This window comes from Martes martes, assembly GCF_963455335.1.
Source record: "Martes martes genome assembly, chromosome: 15".
Lineage (NCBI taxonomy): Eukaryota > Metazoa > Chordata > Mammalia > Carnivora > Mustelidae > Martes > Martes martes.
This window is the reverse complement of record NC_137903.1, coordinates 2,933,156-2,958,975: the sequence shown is the minus strand read 5'-3', so window position 1 is coordinate 2,958,975 and position 25,820 is coordinate 2,933,156. Positions and strand designations below refer to the sequence as shown.

General features: G+C 50.7%; 1 protein-coding gene across 1 annotated transcript; it reads left to right on the top strand.

Annotated features, from left to right (window-relative positions):
• The first annotated feature begins 6,505 nt into the window (after positions 1 to 6,505).
• CD5L (CD5 molecule like) lies at positions 6,506 to 15,913 on the top strand. The gene is made up of 6 exons (XM_080825062.1): positions 6,506 to 6,652; positions 8,887 to 8,913; positions 11,429 to 11,779; positions 12,833 to 13,150; positions 13,841 to 14,161; positions 15,267 to 15,913. The coding sequence occupies exons 1-6, from the start codon at positions 6,625 to 6,627 to the stop codon at positions 15,272 to 15,274; spliced, it is 1,053 nt and encodes a 350-aa protein (XP_080681188.1). The 5' UTR covers positions 6,506 to 6,624; the 3' UTR covers positions 15,275 to 15,913.
• The last annotated feature ends 9,907 nt before the right edge of the window (positions 15,914 to 25,820 follow it).

The window sequence follows — 25,820 nt, the reverse complement described above, 5'->3', positions numbered from 1 at the left end:
GTCACCTTCTGGGTGAGGAAGAATTGACATTTTACAGTGCAGCATTCCCACAACTGAGTAGGAAGCACAGCAGACTGTGCGTGTGACTTGTTCCAGAGGTCTCATTTCGCCAATAAGATTATGTCCTCTGTGGTGAGGCAGGATAGTAACCCCTGGGACACTTCCCAGTCCAAGGCTGGCCCATCAGACTGATCCTCCTGCCCTCTTCTCCTGGCCCTGTGTTGGAATATTTATTCTTACATTACCAGAATAGGGACTTTTTAACATGGGAACGTCTGTCTTTCATAGGAACTAGGTTTAGGATCAGGGATGTTCAAGGAATGAGTTTTGGGTCAGAGGAGCTAATGAGGGCTACTTGGCACTAGGAGGCAAACTGGCCTTCCCTGAGGTGTAACTTCCTCTGAGGTGTAACCCCATAGACTACTTGCTTTGCTGTCGTTTTTTATTTCCCATTTAAAAGAGGAACTCGAAAGTGGATTAAGCAAGATTAAATTAAATATTAATTCAATAAAAGGCAGAAACGAAAGCGGATCATTCAAGCAAAAAAACGAAAATTAAAAAAAGGTCTAAATCCTTATCAAGAAAGCTACTTGCAAAGGGCCAAAGTATCTTGCCGGAGGTCACAGAGTTATTGACCAAGTACATTAGAACCCTTAGGAGTACTGTCTCTTGCTGGTTACATCCACATTACCTTGCACAGGCTGGGGGATAGGGGCCATGGGGTCTCCAGGAGGAAAAACTGGTGGGAAATAAGTATTCTGTCCATGTGGGGTTTGCATGATCAAAGGAAGATCTGAAGGGCTAACAGCATACTGAGGTCCACGTGCCTCCAAAGCACATGCTCTGAGCCTCTGCACTGTGATGCCTCTTTGTAAGGATGGTTCTGGGCAAGTGGAGAAGAGCATGGGCCCACATTCCAGGCAGAGCACACCAGAGACATCAGGACAGCCTGGGCCTGTTGTCTTGCCAGCAGGACATGGACAGCCAGGCAGGATACAGGGGAGGGGAGTGGCAGCCAGGTTTACAAGGCTTCCTCTCTGCGGGCCACAATCTTCTGACCACCACCCCCTGTCCTCCTCTCTCTTGGATTTCTCATTTCAGGTGCCTGAAGAATGAGAGGACTCTATGGCTTCTCTGTTCTCCTGTGGGAAGCTACAGCGCAGGTGTCCTGCCTGCCTCTCAGCATGCACACTGGCCCCCAGACTCACAGGTTGTTGCTTGTTTTCAAAGAAGTTTTTAGGAACTTTTTCCTGACACTGATGAGAATGTTTTTGTAGTCCTGAGACTTGGGGACAAAAAAAAATCATTAGTAATGATCAACAAACATTAATAATGGAGTATCTATTGACAGGCCATGCGACTAAATATCTACGATTATGGACAGCTCATGTTCTCTGGGATGATCTATTCTGTCTTTAGATTTTTTTCATGAATTGCAAACACATATTTTCCTATAGTTTCCATATATAGGTCTTCTTATCTCTTCAGGAATCTCATGGAATGATTTTATTTTAAATGACTGAAGACTGTGCTTACACCCCCTCAACCCCAAGTCTCAGATGTATTCCTTGTTTTGAGTTCCTTTTCAATCCTGGACACTATAGGGGGAGGGAGGCAGAGAAACATACTAGAGGAGCAGAAGGAGATCGGTGGCACTAGTTAACAGGTGTTGACCGTTATACAGAGGGAGGAGCGGCCAAACCCACCAGAAACCTGTGTCCTAGATCAATTACTTTTGGAAAACCAGCCCAAGAGCAACCTAGTCATTCTGGCAACCACCTCAGAATACTAGTTCTTGCCTTCTCCACCCAGAAAGTACACCCCAGTGACTCTCACCTGTGGGCTCAGTCCCACCTGTCCCAATGCCAGACCTATGTAAGATAGGTACACATTAAAGCCTTGTCTCCCAAAGAGTGACTGCAATGAGTCTCCTGGAGAAATAACGCAGCCATCATTATGGTGGTAGACTCCTGTAGACTTGGTATCCGGTTAGAGTTTCAGATCTTCCTTTGATTATGCAAACCCCACATGGACAAATTACTTATTTCCTGTCAGTTTTTCCTCCTGGAGACCCCATGACATTTATCCCCTAGCCCATACAAGGCAATGTGGGCATAGTGGGAAAGACATGATATTTCTCATGGTTCTAAAGACTCGGTGATGTTCTCTGGCTGCCAATAGTCATTCACTCATTCACAGAGCCAACAGTCATTTATTGCCTGCCAAGCTCTGGAAATATGAGTGGGGGACAACTCAAGTAGTTTCCTGCTCTCATAGAGATCACTAGTAATTGGCGTACTCATTACTATAGACAGGTTTCACCTTGGCACTAAGACCGCAGAACAGGTAGCTCATCCCTCAACAGAGTTCCCCAGAGAGCATCTTCTGTGCTCTGATGTATGTCATGGATCACCGTCCTCCAGACAATGATCCATTGTCATACAGCCTTGGGCTTCCCCACTCCTCACACCCCAACCCATCTCCCTATCTGGACAAGCCTCTTACTGATAGCCTCTTCTCAATCCCCCAAACTCCCAGCTCCTGAAACTCTCACCTGTGCTTCCTCCCAGTCCCCTGACCTGAGCCTTGTTATTGTCCAGAAGTGCTTCTCCTCTAAGACCTTAATCACCAAATCTCCCAGACTTTCCCATCTCCGTCCTTCCTTAGCGACATCCCTTTTCCCGTGGCTCGTTTCTCTTCTCACTTTTCCTCAGCCCATTTCCTGGCCTCCTCATGTCTCGCGCAGGCCCCTTAGTTTGCTCTCTGGGTCTGCACCCTAGCTTGATCGCCACCCAGCTTCCCTTAAGAGCCTCCAAGTCCAGATCTGTGAGGCCCACATCTCACCCCGACCCTGTGACTGCAGCTGGAGAGGGCATCATGGCCAGGTTTATGGTGCCCCTCACACAGGTGGGTTTCCAGCGCCCTGCTGAAAACAGTCACACTGATCGCCCTTACCTGTGTCCCCTTCTTCTCCATGACAGTGTCACCTTTCACCACTCTTCAGAGGCCCCTGTCCAATCCGGCCTCCCTGGCTCCCCAGTAGCAATGTATCCCCCCGGACACCCCCAGACACTGTGCCCATGACATCCAGTCCCCTACTTGCCACCGGTGGTTGCTGGCATTTACCTGTATGCTGTCACATTTTTCCCTTCTAGAAATCTGAGAATGACCTGAAACCACTAATTACCCTCATGTTCATATCCAAAGAGCAAAGTCTTCTCATGGATTCTACCATTAACTAGGTCTGGCAGCCCTCACCCCACCCTGAGAGCCCTCACTGGCTCCCCCAGACATGGTTTCTTCCCCAGCCTCCCTGGGGCCAGACCTCAAGCTCCCCTTGAAGCTGCAGTCAGAACTTGAGCTCCCTGTGGTCCCATCCCGCTGTGGCTCCCTATGCCTTTGGGGTAATGCTCTCTCCCTTCCTCGCTTCACACTCCTGACGTTGGTGGTAAAATATCATATTGGTGAGAAAGCTTTTGTCTTTATTTTTTTCTTCCTTTTCTTTCATCCAGTTTTCGCATGGGTGGGAGACATAAATCTGAACCTGGGGGCTGGATCTCCCTGCTGCTTGGTGGGCCAAGGGCCACAGGGAGTCCTTTCTCCTCCAAGTGCAAACTCAGTAGGGTGAGTCTGACTCCTATAGCTGAACATAAATGCACAGGATATGGGAATCTAGTCACAATCTAACCAAGATTCATCAACAGGAAAGCTGGTGTTTTGAGCCTTTTCTGCATTCTGAGTCTGTTACTGCATCATTTCAGAATGCAGAGAGTGAAGGTGTGAGGAATTAGTCTTTACAACTCATTTGTAATAGACCCTCCACTATGTGTACCTTTATTTATTTCGTTAGTTAGTTAAATTTCACCACCATACAGTACATCATTAGTTTTTGATGTAGTGTTCAGTGATTCATTAATTGGGTATAACACCCAGTGTTCACCATAACACCTCAAAACATCATGCCATCCTTAATACCCATCACCCTGTTACTCCCCCCACCCTCCTCCCCTCTGAGACCCTCAGTTTGTTTCCCAGGGCCCATAGTCCCTCATGGTCTGTCTACCTCTATGATTTCTCCCCCTTCGGATTTCCCTCCCTTCCCCTATGGTCCTCTGTGCTATTGCTTATGTCCCACATATGAGTGAAACTATATGAAAATTGTCTTTCTCTGCTTGACTTATTTCACTTCACATAATCCCCTCCAGTTCCATCCATGTCGATAGAAATGGTGGCTATTCATCCTTTCTGATGGCTGAGTAATATTCCATTGTCTACATGGACCACATCTTCTTTATCCATGTATCTGTTGAAGGGCATCTCAGCTCCTTCCACACTTTGGCTATTGTGGACATTGCTGCTATGAACATTGAGGTATGTGTGCCCCCCTTTTTTTTTCACTACATCTATATCCTTGGAATAAATATGTTGCCTGACTTCAAGCTATATTACAAAGCTATGATCACCAAGACAGCATGGTATTGGCACAAAAACAGACACATAGACCAATGGAACAGAATAAAGACTCCAGAAATGGACCTTCAACTCTGTGGTCAACTAATCTTTGACAAATCAGGAAAAAATATCCGATGGAAAAAAGACAAGTCTCTTCAATAAGTGGTGCTGGGAAAATTAGACAGCCACATATAGAAGAATGATACTGGACCATTCCCTTACACCATACACAAAGATAAACTCAAAATGGATGAAAGACCTCAATGTAATAAGGAATCCATCAAAATCCTAGAGGAGAACATAGGCACTAACCTCTTCAACATCCACCAGAGCAACTTCTTTCAAGACACATCCCTAAAGGCAAGGGAAACAAAAGTGAAACTGAACTTTTGGGACTTCATCAAGATAAAAAGCTTCTGCACAACAAAGGAAATAGTCAACAAAACAAAGCGGCAACCCACAGAATGGGAGAAGATATTTGCAAATGACACTACAGACAAAGGGCTGATATCAAAGATCTATAAAGAACTTCTCAAACTCAACACCCAAAAAACAAATAACCCCAGTCAAAAAATGAACAGAAGACATGAATAGACACTTCTCCAAAGAAGACATACAAATGGCTAACGGACACATGAAAAAGTGTTCAACATCATTAGCCATCAGGGAAATACAAATCAAAACCGCAATGAGATACCACCTTACACCTGTTAGAATGGCTAAAATTAACAAGACAGAAAGCAACAAATGATAGTGAGGATGTGGAGAAAGGGAACCCCTCTTACCCTGTCGGTTGGAATGCAAGCTAGTACAGTAACCCTCAAAAACAGTGGTTCCTCAAGATTTTAAAAATACTCTTTGACCCCGCAATTGTACTACTAGGTATGTGTACTTTAAGACACTGGTATCCCTGACACCTGACCACCAAGCAGGCTGAGACCCAGCCCTTCCAGACCAGCCTTCATCTCTGAGATGGATGACACCATTTTATTCATTTCCATCCTCAGAGCAAAACCTTTCCTGCTCCAAATCCCCAGGTCACTCACCCTTCACCTCCCGCTCACATGTCATCACTTCTGTAAAGTCCCTGATTAACCCCAAGTAGAAGTAACTATTTCCTCCACTGTGTTCCCAAAGTGTCATGTACTTTCCTCTCTCACAGCTGCCTCCCTGCGCTGACACAGCCATGGGACCACGTCCCATGGAGCTCCAACTCCTCCATTCATGGGTGTGTTCCCTGCACCCCTCACATTCCCCTAGCACTCAGGCTGCTCAGAACTCTTTCCTGAAAACAATAATAAGTAGGTGAAGAAAGACAGGACTCAACAGAGAGGTCTGTAATGAACCAATCTTTATGCAGAGTGACCTGAATACTACAGAGAAGTGAAAATGTGTAGTTGTGGAAGGAAAACTACCTTGTGGGGAGCAGCAGGAGCATTGTTAGTGGATAGAGTTGAGTATTCCCAGAGTCTACTGCTGAATAGCTCTTGAAACACAGTGGTGCTTAATAACTAGGTGGGAGGGGCTTGGGGGCTGGGAAAACTGGGGGTCTTACTGCTCAACCATTGTCCATCAGATTCTGGTTCTAAGAATGACTTGATTTCATTTCCACAGGAACATCTTTCCACTCAGCTTCCAAAGATGGGCATAAACCAGGACAAGGACAGGAGAAGAGCAGATCCATGGGCTAAGCCCTCTGCTTTGTACTAGAAAAGTTGATTTGAAGGAAAAGCCAGCCCTAGATGCAGAGATTGACACCTTGACTCTGGATTATGGTGCCTCCAAGGGCAAGCTAGATGTGTTCTACAGTCTCTGGCTTTTCTCTTGTCCAGAGGTGGATGGAGCTGGGGTACAGCAGAACCCGGGCAGAACAGCTTGGGGTTTTTTGTAGTTTCCTTTCTTTTTCTGTGTTTTTCTGCCCTTTCTGGCCACCTCCCTTCCTCTGGGGATATGCTGAACTCAGCAAGTCCAGCTCCACCAGCTCTGCCCCCTGTGCCCATTGGCTTCCGGTCATCTGGTCATCTGATAAGGCTTCTGATAATGCTTCTGCTGCAGACAGGATCTGCCTTGCTCTGTCCTGCCGGCACACTTGGAGGCCAAAGCTGACTACTGCTGCTCCAGGGCCTCCTCCCAGCCTCAGACTTCAGCTCAGCATCTCCAGCAGCCTGGCTCATGGCTCTGCTGTTCTCCTTGATCCTCGGTGAGTATCTCTGTCCCTGCTGGTCAAGACTTCAGAGACTCCCTGGAGCTCTGATCGGGAGTGTGCTCTCTCTGCCCAGTTGGTACGGATCCTGCTACCTTTCCAGGAGCGGCTTCACCTGCTCTCCTGCCTTCTCTGTGTCTGGCTAAGTTCTAAACTCAAGCCACTTAATCCATACCTGATCTATAATCCACTTTGATCACCAAAGCCTTTTCTGTTTCCCTTTATTTGCACTGACAAATTTATAATAGTTTATCCCATTTCCCTTTTTACATAAATTTCCGTAAACATTTTCTCTATAAGAAGACAACTGAACCGTGGGTGACAGCAGGTAGAGCAGGAAAAGGAAGAGAGCTGCAAGACAGACACTTTCACAGGTTATACTGCCCAGTTTCCCCTCAAAGGTGTTCCATATAATGTTTCTCTAGTGTCCCCCAGTTTCTCATTACCCAGATTAATGTACTGTAAATGGGGATTTTGGAGTCAAAGGGACCTGAGTTTCAATCCTTGTTCTGGAATTTCTTAGCTGTCTGAATTGTTAAATTACCCTCTCTCTCTGGTATCCTACCTTCATCTGTGAAGTGAAGGTAATAGTATGTTCTTTGGAGGTTTGTTAGGAGACTTTTCATGAGATAATGAACTTGGGGCATCTAACAATCCTACAATGTTTCTTCCCTAATCAATCACATTCATTTTACTGTCTTGATGATCCCATGCATCACCAAGGCTCACACTGGCATTTATGTGCTGTCTATAGGGTGCTGCCAAGTTCCCAAACACCAGTACATTCCCTGTATCACCTGACAGCTAGCTCTACCCTGTCAGGAGCATCCTATCACCTCCCCCCACTTTCCTTCAGCCCCATCTCCTTCATGAAGCCTCTCTGGTCTGGCTACCCATCATCACCCTGCTCCAGAATTTTTAAGTTCCTCTTGGGCTCTATCACTTTCAGAACCGCATACCAGGCATGACACATTTGGTTTCCATTGTGTATATGCAGACTTTGTGCTCTTTACTAGATATGTGGGGTGCAATATAATCTTGAGTTTTAGACAGTTACAGACAAGGTCATACTGAGTCTGAGAGAGGTCACATCCTGAAGATTAAGGGCTTAGAGTTACTTAGAAATTATTGGGAAATGAAGAAAATATTCCAGAATAAGACACTGAAATTTTTGTATCTGCCTGACAGGCTCTAGACCAAAGATATTAGCTCCTTCAGAAATATTTCATAACGTGCTGGGGGGAAAGGAGCATGACTGTTCTGCAGTTCAGAATGCCTAGGACCTTGGGGACCACTGATGGGCACAGGGCTCAGGACTCTCATTGGCATGAGAAGGGATCCTAACGCATAGAGGAGCCTGATCACCCAGGGGTCCTATAGGAAGAAATTATGACGTCCTTATGATGTGCTGATGCTTAAACTTTTGGGTTTGGAACCAAATTTAGAGCTGTTTTCTGACCTGTTGAACCCACAAACTAACAATGGTTTTCACGTTTTTAAACAATGGGGAAAATCAAAAGAAGAATACTATTTTGTGAAAGGGAAATCTAAATTTCAGTGTGTATAAACAAAGGTTTATTGTAGCTTGGCCATGCTCATTCATAACATACACACACATGTTTGCTCTCATGCTACTGTGACAGAGCTGTATGGTAGTAATAGACCAGGTAGCTACAAAGCCCAAATTGTTTGTGATCTGGCCCTTTACAGGAAAAGTGTGCTGGTGGTGGCCTGAGCACAGTGCCAGTGACACAGAAAAATCCTTCGCTGCCCCCATGGCATTGCTGTCTTCTTCATGAGAGCCTTCCCAGTGGCCTCCAGCATGCCTTGCTGGGGAGCCCAGAGGCTGCACACCACCTGTCCACTCCAGGCAGTAATCAGTTAACATAGCTGACTAGAATAGAAACTATTCTATTCACTAGACTATTCTATTCCCTAAACTATTCACTAGAAGTGCAACTATCCGTGCCTGGGGCAGAGCAACATCATGCGTACAGGGAACAGGTTGGGCTGTGGTAAAATTGGTCTCTGTGGTTCGCAGTCAGTGTCCGTGTCCTCTGGGGCTGGTCATTGCAGGAGAAGGTTTCTCTAGGACTGACTTTGGAAGCTCTGTACCCAGCACTCTAGCTGCCCCACAAAGTCTACCAAAGACTTTCTAGAGAGTTGTGTTATTTGAACAAAGCCTTGGGATTGACTATATGATCTCACTCGCTTCCTTCTTCTCTCCTCAGCCATTTGCACCGGACCTGGTCTCTTAGGTAAGGCTTTTTGGGCTCCTGAGAGGGCGGCCTCCAAGTTCTTGAGATGGAAATCTTGATGCTTGCTTGGGACTTGGATGGAGGCTCCAGTTCAAGAGAACCTCAGTAGATTTCCTCTCTGGGATCTCAATCCACCCACTCTGTCTGATGTGGATGGGTTTCCACCTCCAGAGCCTGGAAGGGACTTGGGTGGTGTTTCCTGCAAGGGGATTCCCCCCAACTTGGACTCTGTGGCCTAAAATTCTTGGCCACCTCCAAGTAACAGATGGCTTTGTTTGGGGGCTCAGAAAGTACCTCTCTCTTCCTGGCGTATCTGGGAGAGGAACTTCCTTTTGCCCTGCTGGGCTCTACCACTTCCAGGTCCCTGTGCCGACCTGCACAGCTCCTGTGAACTAGAAATGTATCTACTTGTGTCCAGCATGTGGTTTGGCCAGCAGCAAGCAGGCTAGACTTCAGCCTCCACTGGCCACCTGAGTAAGGAGTCCTTGGACCATGCATAAGCTGCACAGAGAATGGGTCTGTCAAGAGGAAGGCTGTGATCTCCAGACTCAAGGTGGTTGGTCGTGGACCATCAGCTTCCTATACATTATTCCATTGGTCTTTTTCTCTTGATGGTAGAGGCTTGACCAGAGAGGGACAGCCATAGACTCCGCAGTGGACCTGGGAGACCCCACACCAGCAGGATGTAATTCAATTCTTTCAACATTGCTGTCCTGGGTTGTCAGTGCATCAATCAGATTTCATGGTCTTTTTCCCGTGGTATCCAGGGTTGTCCTAGCTGTCGGTACAGGGACCACAGCTCTACAGCTTTCCCACGGCCCAGGTCACTGCTTCTCCACCCCCAGCCCTGCTCTCGAGCTGTCAACCAACAAAGTAGGCTGAAGACACTGCCCAGGAGGCAGCTGTCCCAATGACCCCTCTGCCCTTCTCTCTGGCTTTCAAATCTCTTCTCAGCTGGGTTTCTTTGACACTTAGGCTGTTTCTTTCTTATGTGTTTCTTCTTTCTAAGGAGGTCTTCTAATCCTACTTTCCCTGGAAAATAAAACTCATTCAAAGCCAGAATTTTACAATTCAAAACCAGATAACATGTGCATCATCATCATAGCTAGAGTTTCCTGGGGTACACAATAATGCCTGTCTAAACTCAAATCTTGCAATGACCCAAATGTTATTTCGGGATGATTCTTCTTGAGTTATATTTGTACCCTATAAATGTAGGTGTGCAAAAATGAAAACTTTTCTTAGTTTTTTTGTAGTTAAATTTTAAAATCTATTTCTAGGCTCCATTCCTCTCATTGCTTCCCTCAGAAAACATGGAAGAAAAGGTGACAGAAAAACAGATGAACAAACCAAATGTCAACTTCCAATGTACTCTAAAATCAACCAGCTCAGGGTTTTCTCACTCAGAAGCTTCTTCTGGGGTGGATTCCTGGTTCTAGGGTGTTTGTGCAGAGCTGAGGCAAGATAGATGGTGAAAGACTTGGTCCTCTAAATTCATGTTCCATTTGTGCAGGTGCCTGAGTCACCCACATGTCCTACGTGGTCATAGGTGACACTGCTCGAAATAGGGTAGGCCACAGACCAGCTGTCACATGCGGCCCCACCATGCGCCCCAGACTTGTCTATGTCAACTACCCCACTGCATGGAGCCGTGGACCATTCACCTCCTCTGTAACATGCTGTCACCCAGGGACAGCTGGAGTCCTTGTGGGTTTGCCCCAGACCTCTTAAATATAATGTCATGGAGGGCAGCACTGCTCTGAGGTCATAAACCAATACCTGGAATGTAGTATATACATGCTCAACAAAAGTGTGTTGCCTGCTAGGCTCTTTTCTGCTCTCCCACAGCCATCTCCACTCTATGTCTGTGTCTTGGTGGAAGAACGAAAAAGATTTCCATTAGCCTTTCCACCCTCAGAGTTACGGTTGGGAAGCAGAACCATGTCCTGGATTCCTCAGAACTTATCTGGAGGCTCTGGGGAGGCTGTCTTCTACCCTAAGCCCTAGAACCCTCTCGACTAATAATCTGACTGGTCAAGGCTCTGACCTTTCCTTCACCCACTGCTCTCTGCATTCCTCCGAGCTGGGCTCTTAGGCATGGGAAGATGTCATGAGAAGCGGCAAGGATGGGTAACAGGGGATCACGGACATTGGGAGAGAAAGAGAGTGAGGTTGTTCAGCCCAAATTATATCTAGAGAGCCTGCCTCAGTCTGGCTGCCATGGGGAGAGACAGAGTCAAGAAAAGACAACACAACAGATCACATCTCTACACTTATGTTCTGACCCGGGGCTCCCACTGCTTAGCAGTGTGAGCATATATACCTAGGTGACTTGAAGCGGAGGTTCTCAGCATGTAAGGTAGGCGTGGAGCAGAATCAGAACTTAGGGATGGGGTCCTGAAGATCCTCTCCCTCTGCTCCCCTTCCAAACCCTCCCTTTTCAGCCCCCAACATCCCACCCCTCTGGGAGTGATGGAAGTGTTCTGAGATGCCTGAGTCCTCTCTCATCCTCCAGATGCCCAGTCAAACTCTCATCCTTTCGGAGGGTCTTTGTCCAGAGTGCGGCTCGTGGGAGGTGACCACCGCTGTGAAGGGCGGGTGGAGGTACAGCGGGCTGGCGAGTGGGGCACGGTGTGTGATGACGGCTGGGACAAGGACGACGCAGCTGTAGTGTGCCGGGAGCTGGGTTGTGGAACGGTCAAGAAGGCAATCAGCGGTACTGCATATGGGCCACTGACACAAGAAGATCAAAAAATCTTCGTCCAAGAATTCAAATGCAATGGCATGGAAGAGAGCCTGTCTCAGTGTGAAAGGGAGGATTTTTTCAACTGCAACCACGAGGAGGACGCAGGAGCTGTATGTGGGTGTGAGTACCGTAGCCCCGCACCCTGTTCCACCCAACCCGTGGGCCACGCTCACCTGTCTTAACCTCCTGTGGACCTCACAGGTGGCTAACTAGCTCCTCACCCTTCACATCTCACCCTTCTCAACTGCAGGCCCTGCAGAGTCAGTATTTTTCCTGTTCTTTGACTGAGGTAATGAATTCAGCTTAGTCTCAACTACATGAGAGCCTGCTTCTCTCCTTCACACACACACAAACACACATACACACACAGGCACACCCAGACCCATCTACCACTAAGTGTTCGTTGAAGAACGTAGCCTGTGTTGGGAGCTTAGGGGAATGTGTGGGGAAGAAAAGAGCTGGCAATGTATGATATATGTTTCCTGGGTTTCACTCCTAAGAAAACCAAGGACAATGCACGCTTTTCCAGCTCTCAAAGATTCCACCAATGAAAAGAGTGGGCAAGAGATGCTTTTAGGAAACCAACACACTTTGCCTTCTGTGCATTAATAATCCCTTCTGTGCATGCGCTTCCCATTAGACTGTGATTTGCCTGAGGGGCTGCTCCCTGTCTTCTCTTTGTCACCAAGCAGACTGTTACCAGGGACACAGCCAACAAATCTTTGGACTTGATGCTGAGATCTCATTCCTGCTTGTTAGAGAGATTGAACGTTGGGAGCACTAAACCATGGTATTTGGGTGATAATGCTGAAAATGAACCAGAAAGTTTTGGGGTTCGGACACATTGTGTATGTCACTCTTGCATTTTATTTTTTAAAAATCTATGCAATCCATCTACTTGCCTCTTATGAGGAACAAATGAGAATATAAATGTGAAAATAATTTGAAAAACTAAAAATGTTACAGAAATAATTAATTCACTTGGAAGCGAAAAATGACATTCATTCTGTCGATTCACTCATCCAACCCTTTCAACAAGCACCTGCTGGACAATGCCAAGCGCTCTAGAACATTGGACTAGACACCAAGAGCAGAGGGATGTGCCCATGGGTCTCTATTCTGGGAAGGCCATGTTCTTGCTTGAACAGACACCTCCTCTTTCCTTTCCCACAGTCCCAGAGAATGTGCGGCTGGTCGATGGCCCCAAGCGCTGCCAGGGCCGGGTAGAGGTGAAGCACCAAGGGCAGTGGGGCACCGTGTGCAAAGCAAGCTGGAGCTTTGCAGCCACCAAGGTCGTGTGCCGGCAGCTGGGATGTGGACGGGCCATGCTGACCCGGAAATGCTGCAACAAAGCCACCCAGGGCCAAGGGCCCATCTGGCTGAGAAAGGCGTCATGCTCAGGAAAAGAAAACAGCCTTGACGAGTGCCCTGCTGGGGTCTGGGAGAAGAGCAACTGCACCCACGATGACGACATGTGGGTGGAATGTGAAGGTAAAACCCACAGGGTCGGACACTACATTCATCCCTGGGTTTGGCTACACTGGTTTCCATCTAACCAGCGTCCACGGAGAGCTAGTCACGAGTCAAGGGACAGGGACAGAGTCGCTTAGTTGTGCTGCTCGCTAGTTCTCACCTATTTATTTATTTTTAGGATTTTAATTTATTTATTTGAGAGAGAGAGAGAGAGAGAGCACACGTGGGAGGAGGGGGAGAGAGTCCCGAGGAGGCTCCACTCCGAGCGTGAAGTCGATGAAATCCAGAGTCGGGCACTTGACCGACTGAGCCACCCAGGCGTCCACTGGTGCTTTTACAGATGCTGACACGAAAGCCTCCCTTCGTACAGGAACGTGGTTTCGGCAGCAGTAAGCCCTAGAGTACTGTGGACTATTAGCACACTGAACTCTGCCTAACAGGACAGAGCATGCCCTCCGTTGTTGAGCTCTTTGGTTTTTAAAAGCGATCACAAATTCATTATAAATATTAGAGTTTTATAAATTAGACAGAGAAGTGGAAAATCCTGGTTAAGGAAGGGACCTGGGCCTCACGGTCAGGCTGGGAGAAGCGGATGTAGGCACGGGAGCTCGGCCGAGGGTCTCACGTGCCGGTGGGATCTGAATGTAGAGCAGTTCTTCTCTCTGTCCCCCTGCTTCCCTCCACCTTTCCTCCCTCCTGTACCTGCAGATCCCTTTGAGCTGCAGCTGGTAGGAGGAGACGGCCGCTGTGCCGGGAGGCTGGAGGTGCTGCACAAGGGCCAGTGGGGCACCGTCTGTGACGATGGCTGGGGAGAAGCCGCGGACCGAGTGGTATGCAGGCAGCTGGGCTGTGGGCAGCCCGTCTCTCCACATACTAAATTCCGGAGAAGATTTGGCCCCGGGGCCGGCCGCATCTGGCTGGACGACGTGGCTTGCTCAGGGAAGGAGAGGTCCCTGGAGGAGTGTCCACACAGGTTTTGGGGCCGACACAATTGCAACCATGCAGAGGACGTGGCTGTGGTCTGTGCAGGTAAGTCCTGGAGCAGAGTTCATGGGGACATCATGGGGGGAGGGGAGGGATGGCGGCCCCTGCTGCGGTGCTCACCTGCTCTACTTCAGGGGATACTAGTAAGGCATTTCAGCAATAATAGAAATAAGGAAGAAACTGATAATGAGCCCCATACCACAGACTTAACTGATGTGAGGGCAAGAGAGGTTTTAGAAACTACACCCTTAGATGAAAACATGAACAAAAGTGAGAATTAGAGAAAACAGACAATTTTCCAAAATCATAAAAAATTGCTTTGGAATGATAGAACATAACCAAAGTGACCAGTCCTGACTCTGAACTCAGGGGGTGTTCGTCCAGAAGAAACCAACCTTCTCACCCAGAGTTTAAACCACGGGAGACGGTCCCGCCTCATTCTACCTGACGTCTCTCCACGGATTTTACGTGAACCTGTGGGACTGCGGCTGGGGGGGAGGGGCTCTTTGGGAACGCCCAGGAGACAGTCTTTCCGGACAGTGGGAGGACTGTAGGCCTCTTCAGGGGACGAGAGGAGGAAGCCCTGCCCCAACTTGAGCCAGGAAATGTAAGCTCAGTCCCTGGGGGCGGAAGCCCAGCTCGGGGAGCGGGGTGGGAATGCAGGACTGCTTGGTTTAAGCACCCTGCTGCGGAGTCCGGTGAGGGCGGAGGCTGACCAAGGGCCGGATGAACAACCAGTGCCCAGGAGAGGAGGGGTTGAGGCATGGAAGGCTGCAGGTTGAGTGCTGATGCTGCCATCCTGAGGCTCTGTTAACTTAGACAGTCACTTAACTACTCAGGACCTCATTATTTTCATCTGTAAAATGGAAAGACCCTGGTCCCATTGATCGTGAAGAGTTCCGTGATCATGCGAGGGCGAGATGTGTTCACATGTGCGAACACCGTGGCCACTGGCTGAGTGAGCCCTGGGGAGCCTGCACCGGACTCCACCCCGGTTCACGTCTGTGCAGGACACATGTATGGTTAGGGTCTGGGAGGGCTTCTCTTTCCTATTCTGGGCCCAATATTCTTTCCTAGCCTCATTGAACTTGAATGAGATCATCCTTTCTGACATGTCCTGTCCTTACTATACATCCTTTTCTCTTTGCAGAACAGTAGCCTGGCCTACCTGATGGTCGACCAGAAGCCCACAGGTCCCAAGTGTCCCCTACTTCTCATGGACCCTGATTGGTCTGGCCTGAGCCCCGGGCTGCAGGCTGTACCTGCCTCCTGCTTTGCCCCCAGCATACATCTGAGCCCTGTGCCCTGCCTTGCTCTAGAGCCAAGCACTCCCATCGCCGCCTGGAGATAGGAGCTGTTGAATGCCCTCTGCCGGGAAGACAAGCTCACAGTCCCCCTCTCCTCACCGTGGACCCTCCACACTGGCTCTGGCCTGTGCTGCCTCCTCTCATCCCGCCTGGGATCCCCAGTCCTGTGCTCTGACCAGTATGGGCCACCGCTGGGCACCATCTGTGTCTGTAGAGAGCATGAAAGGAAGCAGACCACTACATGGAATTGGGGGAAAGCTGAGAGTCTTCTAGCCCTGTTTCTCATGCTTCAGGTGATCGCAACCACGGCTGGCACCTCTCTGCCCTCTGCTTCTTGGTGACAGCACGTTCTTCCGGGAGCAGGGCAGGGTCCTGGAGTTCCGGATGCTTCCATGGTACCTGGAAGCCACGGCACGCCCCCCTCCCAGTATCTGCAATAAAGCCCCTCTGGTGACTGTCTGCCACAGCCAGCCATCGGGGTTGCTCTTTACCAAGGAGAATGTCACAAGTGTTTTCTAAAAGATCCAGGGAAACGTGTGTTGGCAACGGGGCTGCCTCTGGAAGGAGGGGAGGCTGAGGCAGAAGGAGTTTGGGAGGGTGGGAGTCGGGCCCCCTGCCAATCAGATGATACCACTTTCACTGCATCCCCTCGGACACTGGCACTTGCAAGTGTGAGGCAAGGCACAGTGGTGCCACGCTCAGGACTTAAGTCTACAGCGCGGCAGCCTTGGACTCAGGCTAAGCTGAGCCCCTGCTGCAGGCCTGCGTCTCCGCTCCCTCATGAAGCAGACTCAGTCTCTGCGGCGGCTCCCGAGCTGTGTGCTTTCCCTGCCGCCGGGAAGCAGGTGTGTCAGCTCCTCCGCGACGGCCTCGGGGGCTCCGCTGGGCAGAAGAGAACCTGCCTGCTGACGGGACCAGGCGTGTTACAGAGCCTTCTCCTCCTGGCTCTTCCCTAGCGTGGGAACTAGAACCATCGGGCTCCCCAGTGGAGAAGAGAAGGCCTTGGGAAACATTTTGGGATCTACCCTATATCCGCGAAGAGATTCCGCCTTTATCTGATCAGCTCTCTTTATCTGATGAGTTCCTCCTGATTTTCCCTACAGATGGGGGTCCTGTTCCCTTCACCCCATAGTAGCTGGAACCTGGAGGGCCCCTGGGCGGCCAGAACCGAGTGCCTGAAAAGCCGTTTTATCCTCGGTAGAGTGGACAGGGTTGGAGTGTCACGACTTCAAATCTCCCTCAATTTCTGTATTAAAGTTTCATTTGCTTCCATTCCAACAAGTCCCCTGAGAACCAATCAGGCAAAAGGAAGAGCCCCTGGGAGAGACGGGGAGTCCGTCCCGGGAGCAAGAGCTGATGCAGTTTGAATAATGTCCCTGAAGGACAGCAAGCCGAGCAGCTGACCCCCGCCTGTTGTCAGGGCGGAGGGCACATCCGCGGCGGGCTCGGAGGAAACCGTGCATCGGAGCCCGGGCAGGCCAGCATGTGACCCTGGCGGCCAGCGCTCAGACACCGCTGCGTCCCCCCAGACACGCCCCTGTCTCCTCCAGCGGCCTCTTACCAGGAGGTATGCCAGCCCGCACCCCAGCCAGGCCCGGGCCAGTGGGGCGCTCACCTGGAGCTCTGCATTTGGGGGGGGTGGTTACATCCTGGGCAGGTCAGGGGTTGTGAGCTGGTTTACACCTTCTCCTGCAAGAGACCCCCCTGACACCCTTGCGAGGGTCCAGGTCCGTAGGCGCCCCACGCTCCTGGGCCCACACCTGTGCAGCGTGCACCCATTCCTCTGGCCTGGGGCTGACGGGGCCCTTATAGGCCTGTGGGGCTGAGGACTAGCCACGGCCTCCCGCAGATTCCCCAGTACACAGAGAGCCCCCACCCTGAAAACCCCCCGAGGAGCCACGACACGCTGGCCACAATCAGTGCCCACCTGGACTTGCTCTCTGGCAGGGTCCGGGGCCTCGCCAGCAGACAGGGCTCCCAGATCCGTCTTAGTAGAAGACGCTGTGGGCAACCCCCTCACTCTGTCATCAGTGGAATACTGTCCCCTGGGTAGGCAGGTAGGGCTTGCGAGCCGCATGTGCCTTGGGACCCTGCTTGTCCCGCCCCCATCACAGCACACACATCGTCCCGCAGCCTGGGGCAGCTGGGCGCCGTCCCCAGTAGAAGAGGACCAGCCCCTGAAGCCACCGTGAGGCCGCTAGAGTCGCCCCCCTCGGCCCCCACTGGCACCTGCTGCCTTACAGTGCCCAGCTCCTCCAAGCGTCCAGGGCTCCCAGAGGTCTCTCCCACGTAGACGGGGTCATGCGGCCAGTTCTCAGAATGGACGGGACACCTTCCCATCAAGGCCATTGACAGAGCTTGGCTCCCTCAATCTCTCTCTCCCCGTCTGCTGGCTCATCAGGGAAGACCCCAGCGACACAGGGGCTGGCGGGGCCCTCTGAATGACCGGCTAGGGGGCCCTCACCCCGTCTCCGCTGACTGTGAGACAGAGGAGACCTGTGTCAAGCCAGGGAGATGTTTGGAGGGCTTATTAAAAGCACACAGCTTACCCCAACTCACGCAGACATGAACAGGGTTTTTTCAAAATCAGTCCCATTCCTTCGGAACCCTCCGACAAGCGCCCGGATGCGCACTCTGCTTCCGTGGGCGCCTCTGACTGTCTCATATTTGGTGCTGATCAGGCGTTGGGCCACCTGTGCCACTCACAATTGTATTTTTCGTATGAAGGAATCATATTTTGTTTTCGACGGTCTCCCGAGCCTTTGTTTTTTAACTGTACCCAGCATGTCCGTTGTGGACATTGTGTGTGTGTGTTTTTGGACTTCTTTTTTTTTTTTTTTTTTTTTTTTTTTGAAGAGCAGTTTTAGGTTCCCAGCAAAATACAGAGGAAGACACAGAGAGTTCCCACACACCTGCTGCCTCCACACGTGCGCAGATCCCCCCATGGTCAACATTCCTCGCCGGGGAGTGCTTTAACGCATCATCACCCAAATTCCATAGTTTACACTGGAGTTCACTTTTGGTGTCGTTCTATGGGTTTGGGCAAATTTATAAACATGTATCCAGCATCATAATGTCACGCACAGTAAGTTTATTTCCCTAGAACTCGTCTAAAGTCCTCTGTGCTTGCCTGTTCCTTCCTCTCCCCCCCCAAAGTCCTGACAGTGCCGATCCTTCTACGGTCTCTCACCCTTTCTCCTTTTCCAGGACGTCACGGAATTGGAGTCAGCCGTACGTAGCCTTCACGGACTGGCTCCTTTCGCTCAGTGGTATGTGTTTACGTTTCCTCCGTGTCTTTTCATGGCTTGAAGGCTCGTTTCTTTTTAGCACCAAGCAGTATCCCACTGCCTGGACGGACCACAGTTTGTTTGCCCATTAACCTCTGGCAGAACATCTCGGTTGCTTCCCAGTTTTGAAAACCATGAGTGGACTTGCTATGAAGATCCATGCGCAGACTTTTGTGTGGACGTGTTCTCAACTCCTTTGGGTAAAAACTAAGGAGCATTTTTAAACAACACCGTCCTGCCCCCTCCTGGCCACAGTTAGCTGTACCGTGAGTAGGTCTCTCTCCCAAGCTGGGTGGGTCAGCCCTTCCCAGGAGGTGGGAACTGCGGCTGAGAGTCGCTGGACTTGCAGCAAGTTAGCCCAGGAGCGGCGGGTGGCCGTTTTCCACATACCGCGAGGATCAGAGAATGAGAAGCAGCCTTTCCACAGACACACACTGGAAGTATGAAACAGAGAGGAACAGAGACGAGAGATGGAGAATCCAGACAGCATCTTCTGGTTCTAGTTCTTGTCTCTTTCTCTTTTGTGTCCAACTGCATTCTTAGTTTTGGGTTCTGGGACACACGGTTGTATACTTTTAATATACATTTTATGTATAGATATATGCAAATAAACATATATAGATATATATGCAAATTTTTTCTTCCAAATTTTTATTTAAATTCTAGTTAGCTAACGTACAGGACAACATTGGTTTCAGGAGTAGAACCCAGTGATTCATCACGTACATACAAGACCCGGTGCTTGTCACAAGAAGTGCCCTCCTTAATGCCCCTCCCCCACCTAGCCCATCCCCCACCACCTCCCTCCGTCGTCCCTCAGTTTGTTCTCTGTCTTTAGGACTCTCTTGTGGTTTTCTATATGTATTATACATTTAAAATTTGGATTGAATTAGCTCACTGGTCTTGGTACTGCTAACCAAAATTACCCTAACCAAATTTCTGGTTTAAAATTAAGAGAGCGACAATTTATTCATCTTGTGTGAGGTTAGATTAGCCCGTTTATTAGTTATAAATCAGTTCTCACTGCACTTAGAGCATCAGGATATGGATCTGAAAAGGCGAGGGCCAGGACCTATAGGAGAGTCCCCACTACGACATGTAGTTGGCTGCATATCCCTGAATTCTAGTCCTTAGCCCAGCTCGAGGTCACGGCCTCTCTTAAATCATCAGAAGCTGATGGCCCTCCAGCCACGTCCTGTCCGGGCTGCTCTCTCAGCCTCTTTCCAGGACGTCTGAAGTTGATCTGCTCTTGACCGACTTCGCCTACCCAAGCCACACCAACATCCCTGGCGAGTGGACAATGCACAGTGACAGCCTGGAAAGCGGCTCGGTCTTGCTAACTCTGGGAAGGGAGAGGCAAACATCGGTCTCTGAGTGACCCTTCTGTTGGACTCCCTTTCTGTGAGAAATTCCTCAGGAATTGTGACCTGATGCATTTCATCGGTAGCAGTAACAAGACTTGCCCCCAGTGGTTATCCCAGAGACACAGGAGGGGAGCCCTGTCATGTCAGAAAAGCAGGAGGGGAAACACTGGGGGTGATCCTTGGTTATCTGAGGAGAGAGGGAAAGCCTGAAAGCATGAGTGTAGAGGAAGGCTTCCTGGTGAAGTCATAAAAAGCGTTGGTCCCTGTTTTCTTAGGACAGGAGGGTTGATGTCTGCTGAGGGCCAGCTAATCTGTTAGTAATTTTTAGTGGACATTTCCTCTCCCCAAAGTGTCCTGGTTTGGATGATAAAACTCTGTGTCCATTTTAGCACTGAGGGTTGGTTAATACTTGAGAACTGTATTTGGCAAGACGGAGATGTATGGAAAGTGGGATGCTGTTGCCCAGAGCCCAACAGTCTCTTCCCCAGAAGAGCAAACTCCCACGGGCCCGGGGGGCTGATTCCGGCCGCCTCCGCCAGCGTTTCTCCACCACTTGTTCAGCAGGACCAGCCAGTAGCCTGCTCTGGGGGAGGATGGCTGAGGCCACGCGCAGTCCGTAGGACGGGCCCACAGTGTGATCTGAAGTCATGGCGGCGCTCTGGAAATCGCAAGAATGTCCTCATCTCTGATCTGCTCCTGATGCGGGACCCCGGACCCAGCACGTTCCGTGGAGATGCTGCCATTTCTGCTCTTCCCCGAACTCAGACTTTCCCTCTCAGTGTTCTTCTTCTACTCTGACGTGGGGCATCCCATCAGGTGGGAGCTGGACACGGGCAATGGCCAAGGCCAGTGTTGCCTGCCTTCTGGCTGTGGGCTGAGTGAGAAATCCTCCTCCTGCCGGGCACCAGGGCTGAGCCGCTCCGTCCGGCAGACACGTAAGAGGGGCCGCACACAGAATGTAGACTTTGCTAGTAGCCATACTGGAAAAGAGTAAAAAGAAAAGGAAACAGGTGGAATTAATACTTTAGTTTTAACATTTTTAAACTTATTACATATAAAGTATTATCATTTAACATATAATTGATGAAAAATTATTAATGAGACACTTCAAGTTCTTTTGGGTTTTTTTTTCTCAAGTTTTTAAAACCTAGCGTGTGACCTGTGCTCACAGGGCCTCTCGGCTTGGACTGGCTCGGCTTCAAGTGCTCAGAGGCCACGTGTGGTCAGGGCTGTTGTCTCGGCCAGCGGACACAATCAAGGGTAAGGTGAAGTCAGGGGGTCACACAGCTATATTCTCACCACCGGTAAAACTTTGAAAATTGCCCAACATCTTTGAGTTGCAGATTCCTGATTTGTAAAGTGAGTAAACTTTCTACTTCAAAATGCGCAGACTCAGTATGTCTCCGGATTTTTCATCTTCTGTGTGGTTAGTTGTGTCTTCCCTTACGGTCCCACGTGCCAGCCAGGGCGGAGGTCGCACAGCTGTGGTGCTGTACAGAACTGCTTTGTTTTAAAACAATTTTTAAATAGTACTCTCAGGCATGTAGAAGTTAGTAGGTTTTACATAAAATCGCAAAATTCTGGCTTCAGGGAACGATCAGATGGTCAAACAGCGTGTCCTTCGAACCTCACAGCAATGGCCGAAGGCGGCCTCCGATGAGAGGTGCCTTCTCCAGCCCCTGGTCCCACTGGCCCCTCCCCCTCCCTGAAGAGCCCGCGTTAGTGCAGCGCACAGACCTGCGGTGGCTTCTCCTCCTCCCTCTGTCTCTTCAGCCTCCTGCTGTCGGTACCTCACATTTTGTTCCAATAACCAGGCTTCAACTACCCCAGCAAAACACCTCGCTGTTTCTTGACTTCAGGCCGCACGCCCTCTTGGCTCTGCCCAGGGCTTCCTTCCCCGCCTGCATGGCTGGCGGAGATCCCAGTCATCCCCGGAAATCACGCCCTCTGCAGACCCTCCCCTTTCCCGACACCCACTCTTGCCCCTCCACCAGGACTGGCTCAGTCATCACGATTTTCGCACTTCCCAGTGTTTGGCTCATACATCCTTCTCGCCTGCCGCACTGTGAATTCTCAGCACTTAGGGAACATGCACTTCTCACCTCCAGATCCTCAGACCGTAATCAGTGTGTGGCAGACGCTGCCACCTTCCGGGGACAGGTAACACCCCTCTCTTTCTCGCCCAGGCACAGGACGAGGGGAAGGTAATGGGTGTCATGCAGGAGGAGGCAAACTTCAGATTCCTTACCAGTAAAAACTACTTTGGAGGAAGTGGCTTAGCTGTGTGGCCTCCGTGGGTTCTCATAAGTCAGCACTACACAAGGCAGGTTTACCATCTGGCCAGGGCGACTGGTCAGCCCTGGGCCTCTGCAGCAGGGACGGACCCTGATATTGGAGGGTGACTGATGACATCATGGTGAGGCCTGTCTTCTCCAGGAGAAAACCCAGGTGGCATCAAGCCACTCTCGCTCAGTTGCTTCTCCTAAATTTATCAGTCAAAGAAGTCATATCCCCTTGATAATTTTCTTCCTGAGACACGGATAAGAAAATCTCTTCCGCCGTGGGAACAGGAGTAGTACTGGATGTGTACCTCTAACCGTCCATGGCAGAGGCCCTGTAAACGCACGGGTAATGTTAACTTGAAGGTGGAGTCAAAGTGATAATGCACGGGGCTGCCCAGCCACCAATCTGCGGAAAACGCTCTTTTCCCGTGGTTCTTACCACACCAATGTCTCCCGGCTCCCAGCAAACGTTCACCTCTCACCCAGGCTGACCGACGGCTGCAGGTCAGTTGAGGTTCTGCCGGGCGCGGCCGGGCTGGGCTCCAGGCTCTGGGCAGGGTTCGAGTCCCCTCTGTCTCCTCACTTTGGAAAGTAGATGGAACGGGCAGCCCAGCCTAACCATGCCGGCGCCGTGAGTGTCTGACAGCGGGCGGCGACGCCTCGTACGCCCGCCTCGCTGCCCGAAGTCCGTCGTGGAGCCGAGCCAGAGCCCGTGACTCAGGCACCTTCCCCCTCCCAAAAGATACTTGCGTGAGCGGCTTGGTCACGAGAGAACATTTCTGACTCCCTTACAGGAAGGGAGCCGAGAGCTGGAAGCAGCACTCCGACCTGTAAGAGGGACCTGAAACAGGTTTCTTCTCTGCGGGCCCCACTGGCTGCACCCGTAACACGTGGGGATGAAGAGTCCTCCTTCCACGCCCGTGGCTGGGGACCATGGCCTGGCCAAGCTGACCCAAAATTAACCACACCAGCCTCCCCTACAGAAAGGGAGGCCCTGCTCGCTCGATACAGCTGGTGAGCCCTGCGGATGCCCTCTCGGCCCCAAGCTCTGGCACTTCTGCGTCCTCGTCACGGCTGCGTGGACCCGAAGTACAGGTTTCCCAACAGAAGCACCAGACCCTCCTGGGAAAAGCCTTGTCCCGATTTTGGAACCCCGGTGACCCCCTCCGCGTCAGACCTCACCCCCACGCACCCCACCGGCATCTCCGCGCGTGGGCTCACGGGCTTGCATTGTATCAGACTGTCTCACAGATAACGCGCACGCCAGCTTTCTCAGCGTGCGTGTGCGTCAGGAGTGAACAGAAATAAAAGCGTGAGGGAGCTTGTCGAACACTGTGCAGCCTTTAAGCTAGAGCAGCAGGAGGGGAGAGGCCTTAACCTGAAAGAGCCGTGCAGGGGGCACATGAGCACGGACGGAGGGGGGACGCAGGGTGGACCCACCTGAAGCCTCAGTCCTGAAGTTTAAACGGGGCAAACCTTACACCAGTTAGAACGGCCAAAATTAGCAAGACAGGAAACAATGTGTGTTGGAGAGGATGTGGAGAAAGGGAACCCTCTTACACTGTTGGTGGGAATGCAAGTTGGTGCAGCCACTTTGGAAAACAGTGTGGAGATTCCTTAAGAATTAAAAATAGAGCTTCCCTATGACCCTGCAATTGCACTACTGGGTATTTACCCCAAAGATACAGATGTAGTGAAAAGAAGGGCCATCTGTACCCCAATGTTTATAGCAGCAATGGCCACGGTCACCAAACTGTGGAAAGAACCAAGATGCCCTTCAACGGATGAATGGATAAGGAAGATGTGGTCCATATACACTATGGAGTATGATGCCCCCATCAGAAAGGATGAACACCCAACTTTTGGAGCAACATGGACGGGACTGGAAGAGATTATGTTGAGTGAAATAAGTCAAGCAGAGAGAGGCAATTATCATATGGTTTCACTTATTTGTGGAGCATAACAAATAATATAGAGGACAAGGGTAGATGGATAGGAGAAGGGAGTTGAGGGAAATTGGAAGGGGAGGTGAACCATGAGAGACTATGGACTCTGAAAAACAACCTGAGGGTTTTGAAGGGGCGGGGGGGGTGGGAGGTTGGGGGAACCAGGTGGTGGGTATTGGGGAGGGCACGGATTGCATGGAGCACTGGGTGTGGTGCAAAAACAATGAATACTGTTACGCTGAAAATAAATAAAAAATTTTATTAAAAAAAAATTTAAAAAAATTAAAAAAAAAAAAACAGGGCAAACCTGCGCCCCTGCAGGCCTTCCTGAGCCCACTAACAAAGCCGGGAGCACTGCCTCGTCTTTGGGAACTCCCTGGGGCCTCCAGTCGGTCTCGGGCGCTGCTCCCTCCCCCCGCAGCTGGCTCAGCACTGGCCCTGCGTCCCGCGCCGTCTCTTCTCCTGCCTTCTCTTGGAACTCCACACCCGCACCAGGTTGTCACTACCGAATGGCGAATGGCGTCTTGCCGCGTCCCCTGTTTTTGCTCACACGCTTTGCTTCCGCAAGTTACCTGGTTCTTAACCCGACATCCTCAAAGACTCAGGAGGTGCTGGAACCTGAGATGGTTTATTCTTTCTGAGCACGGTCTGAATCACACACAGACTCCCCGTGCCAAGCACCAGGAGCCCCCGTGAGCTCCGGGGGGATGGAGTAGATGACACTCACCTGATGTGGGGGAGGGGAGGACCACCATCACACATGCCAGGTGATCATGGCCAACTGTCCCCAACACCCAGAAGCTAATTTACATAACCTTATTTCCTGTATTTCACTTACAAACATCCCCCCAGGCCATAATTTCCTGTGATTCTGTTTTTCATCTGTTTCTGCTTCACTGCCTGCTACCCCGTGAAAGTCTAAATATGGGCGGGAGCCAGTACCTTACAAACAGCTTGACCCTGAGCCCATCACAGTCCGTCGGGTCCTGCCCATAGCCCCGGTGAGAGCCATCAGGCCCCGGCCTGGCCGTTCATGCCCAGAGAGCGAGCGCGGAGCTGTGGAGAAGCCGGAGCACGTGTGGAGCGGATGCGGTGGGCAGGACGGACCTCCCCACGGGGAAAGCACCCACCACCCTCGGCAGGACCGCAGTCCGGGGAGCGTTCATCCACGTCAGAAATCGCCTTTGGGAACCGTCCTCGGAGACAGCCCTGAGCTCTTGAGGGGGCCCCGATGTGCTAACGTGCGCTCTGGTCAAGCTGTGCATGTGGAACGAAGCCACGAGAAGGAGCGTCCTTAGCTGTCTCGGGCACCTGCGGAGAGCAGACAGAGGGGGCCCCGGGAGGGCTCTCACTCTTCTAGTTCCCACCCCGGCTTCCTCAACCCTCCGTCAAGCTGGATTCCTCCTTCGCGGAGAAAGCGTCTCCAGGGACGGTCCCCAACCCAGTCCTCATGCTGCTGGGGTTTGTGCTGCTGATGTGCGGTGAGTAGGACACCCAGGCCGGACCTCCCAAGGTCTC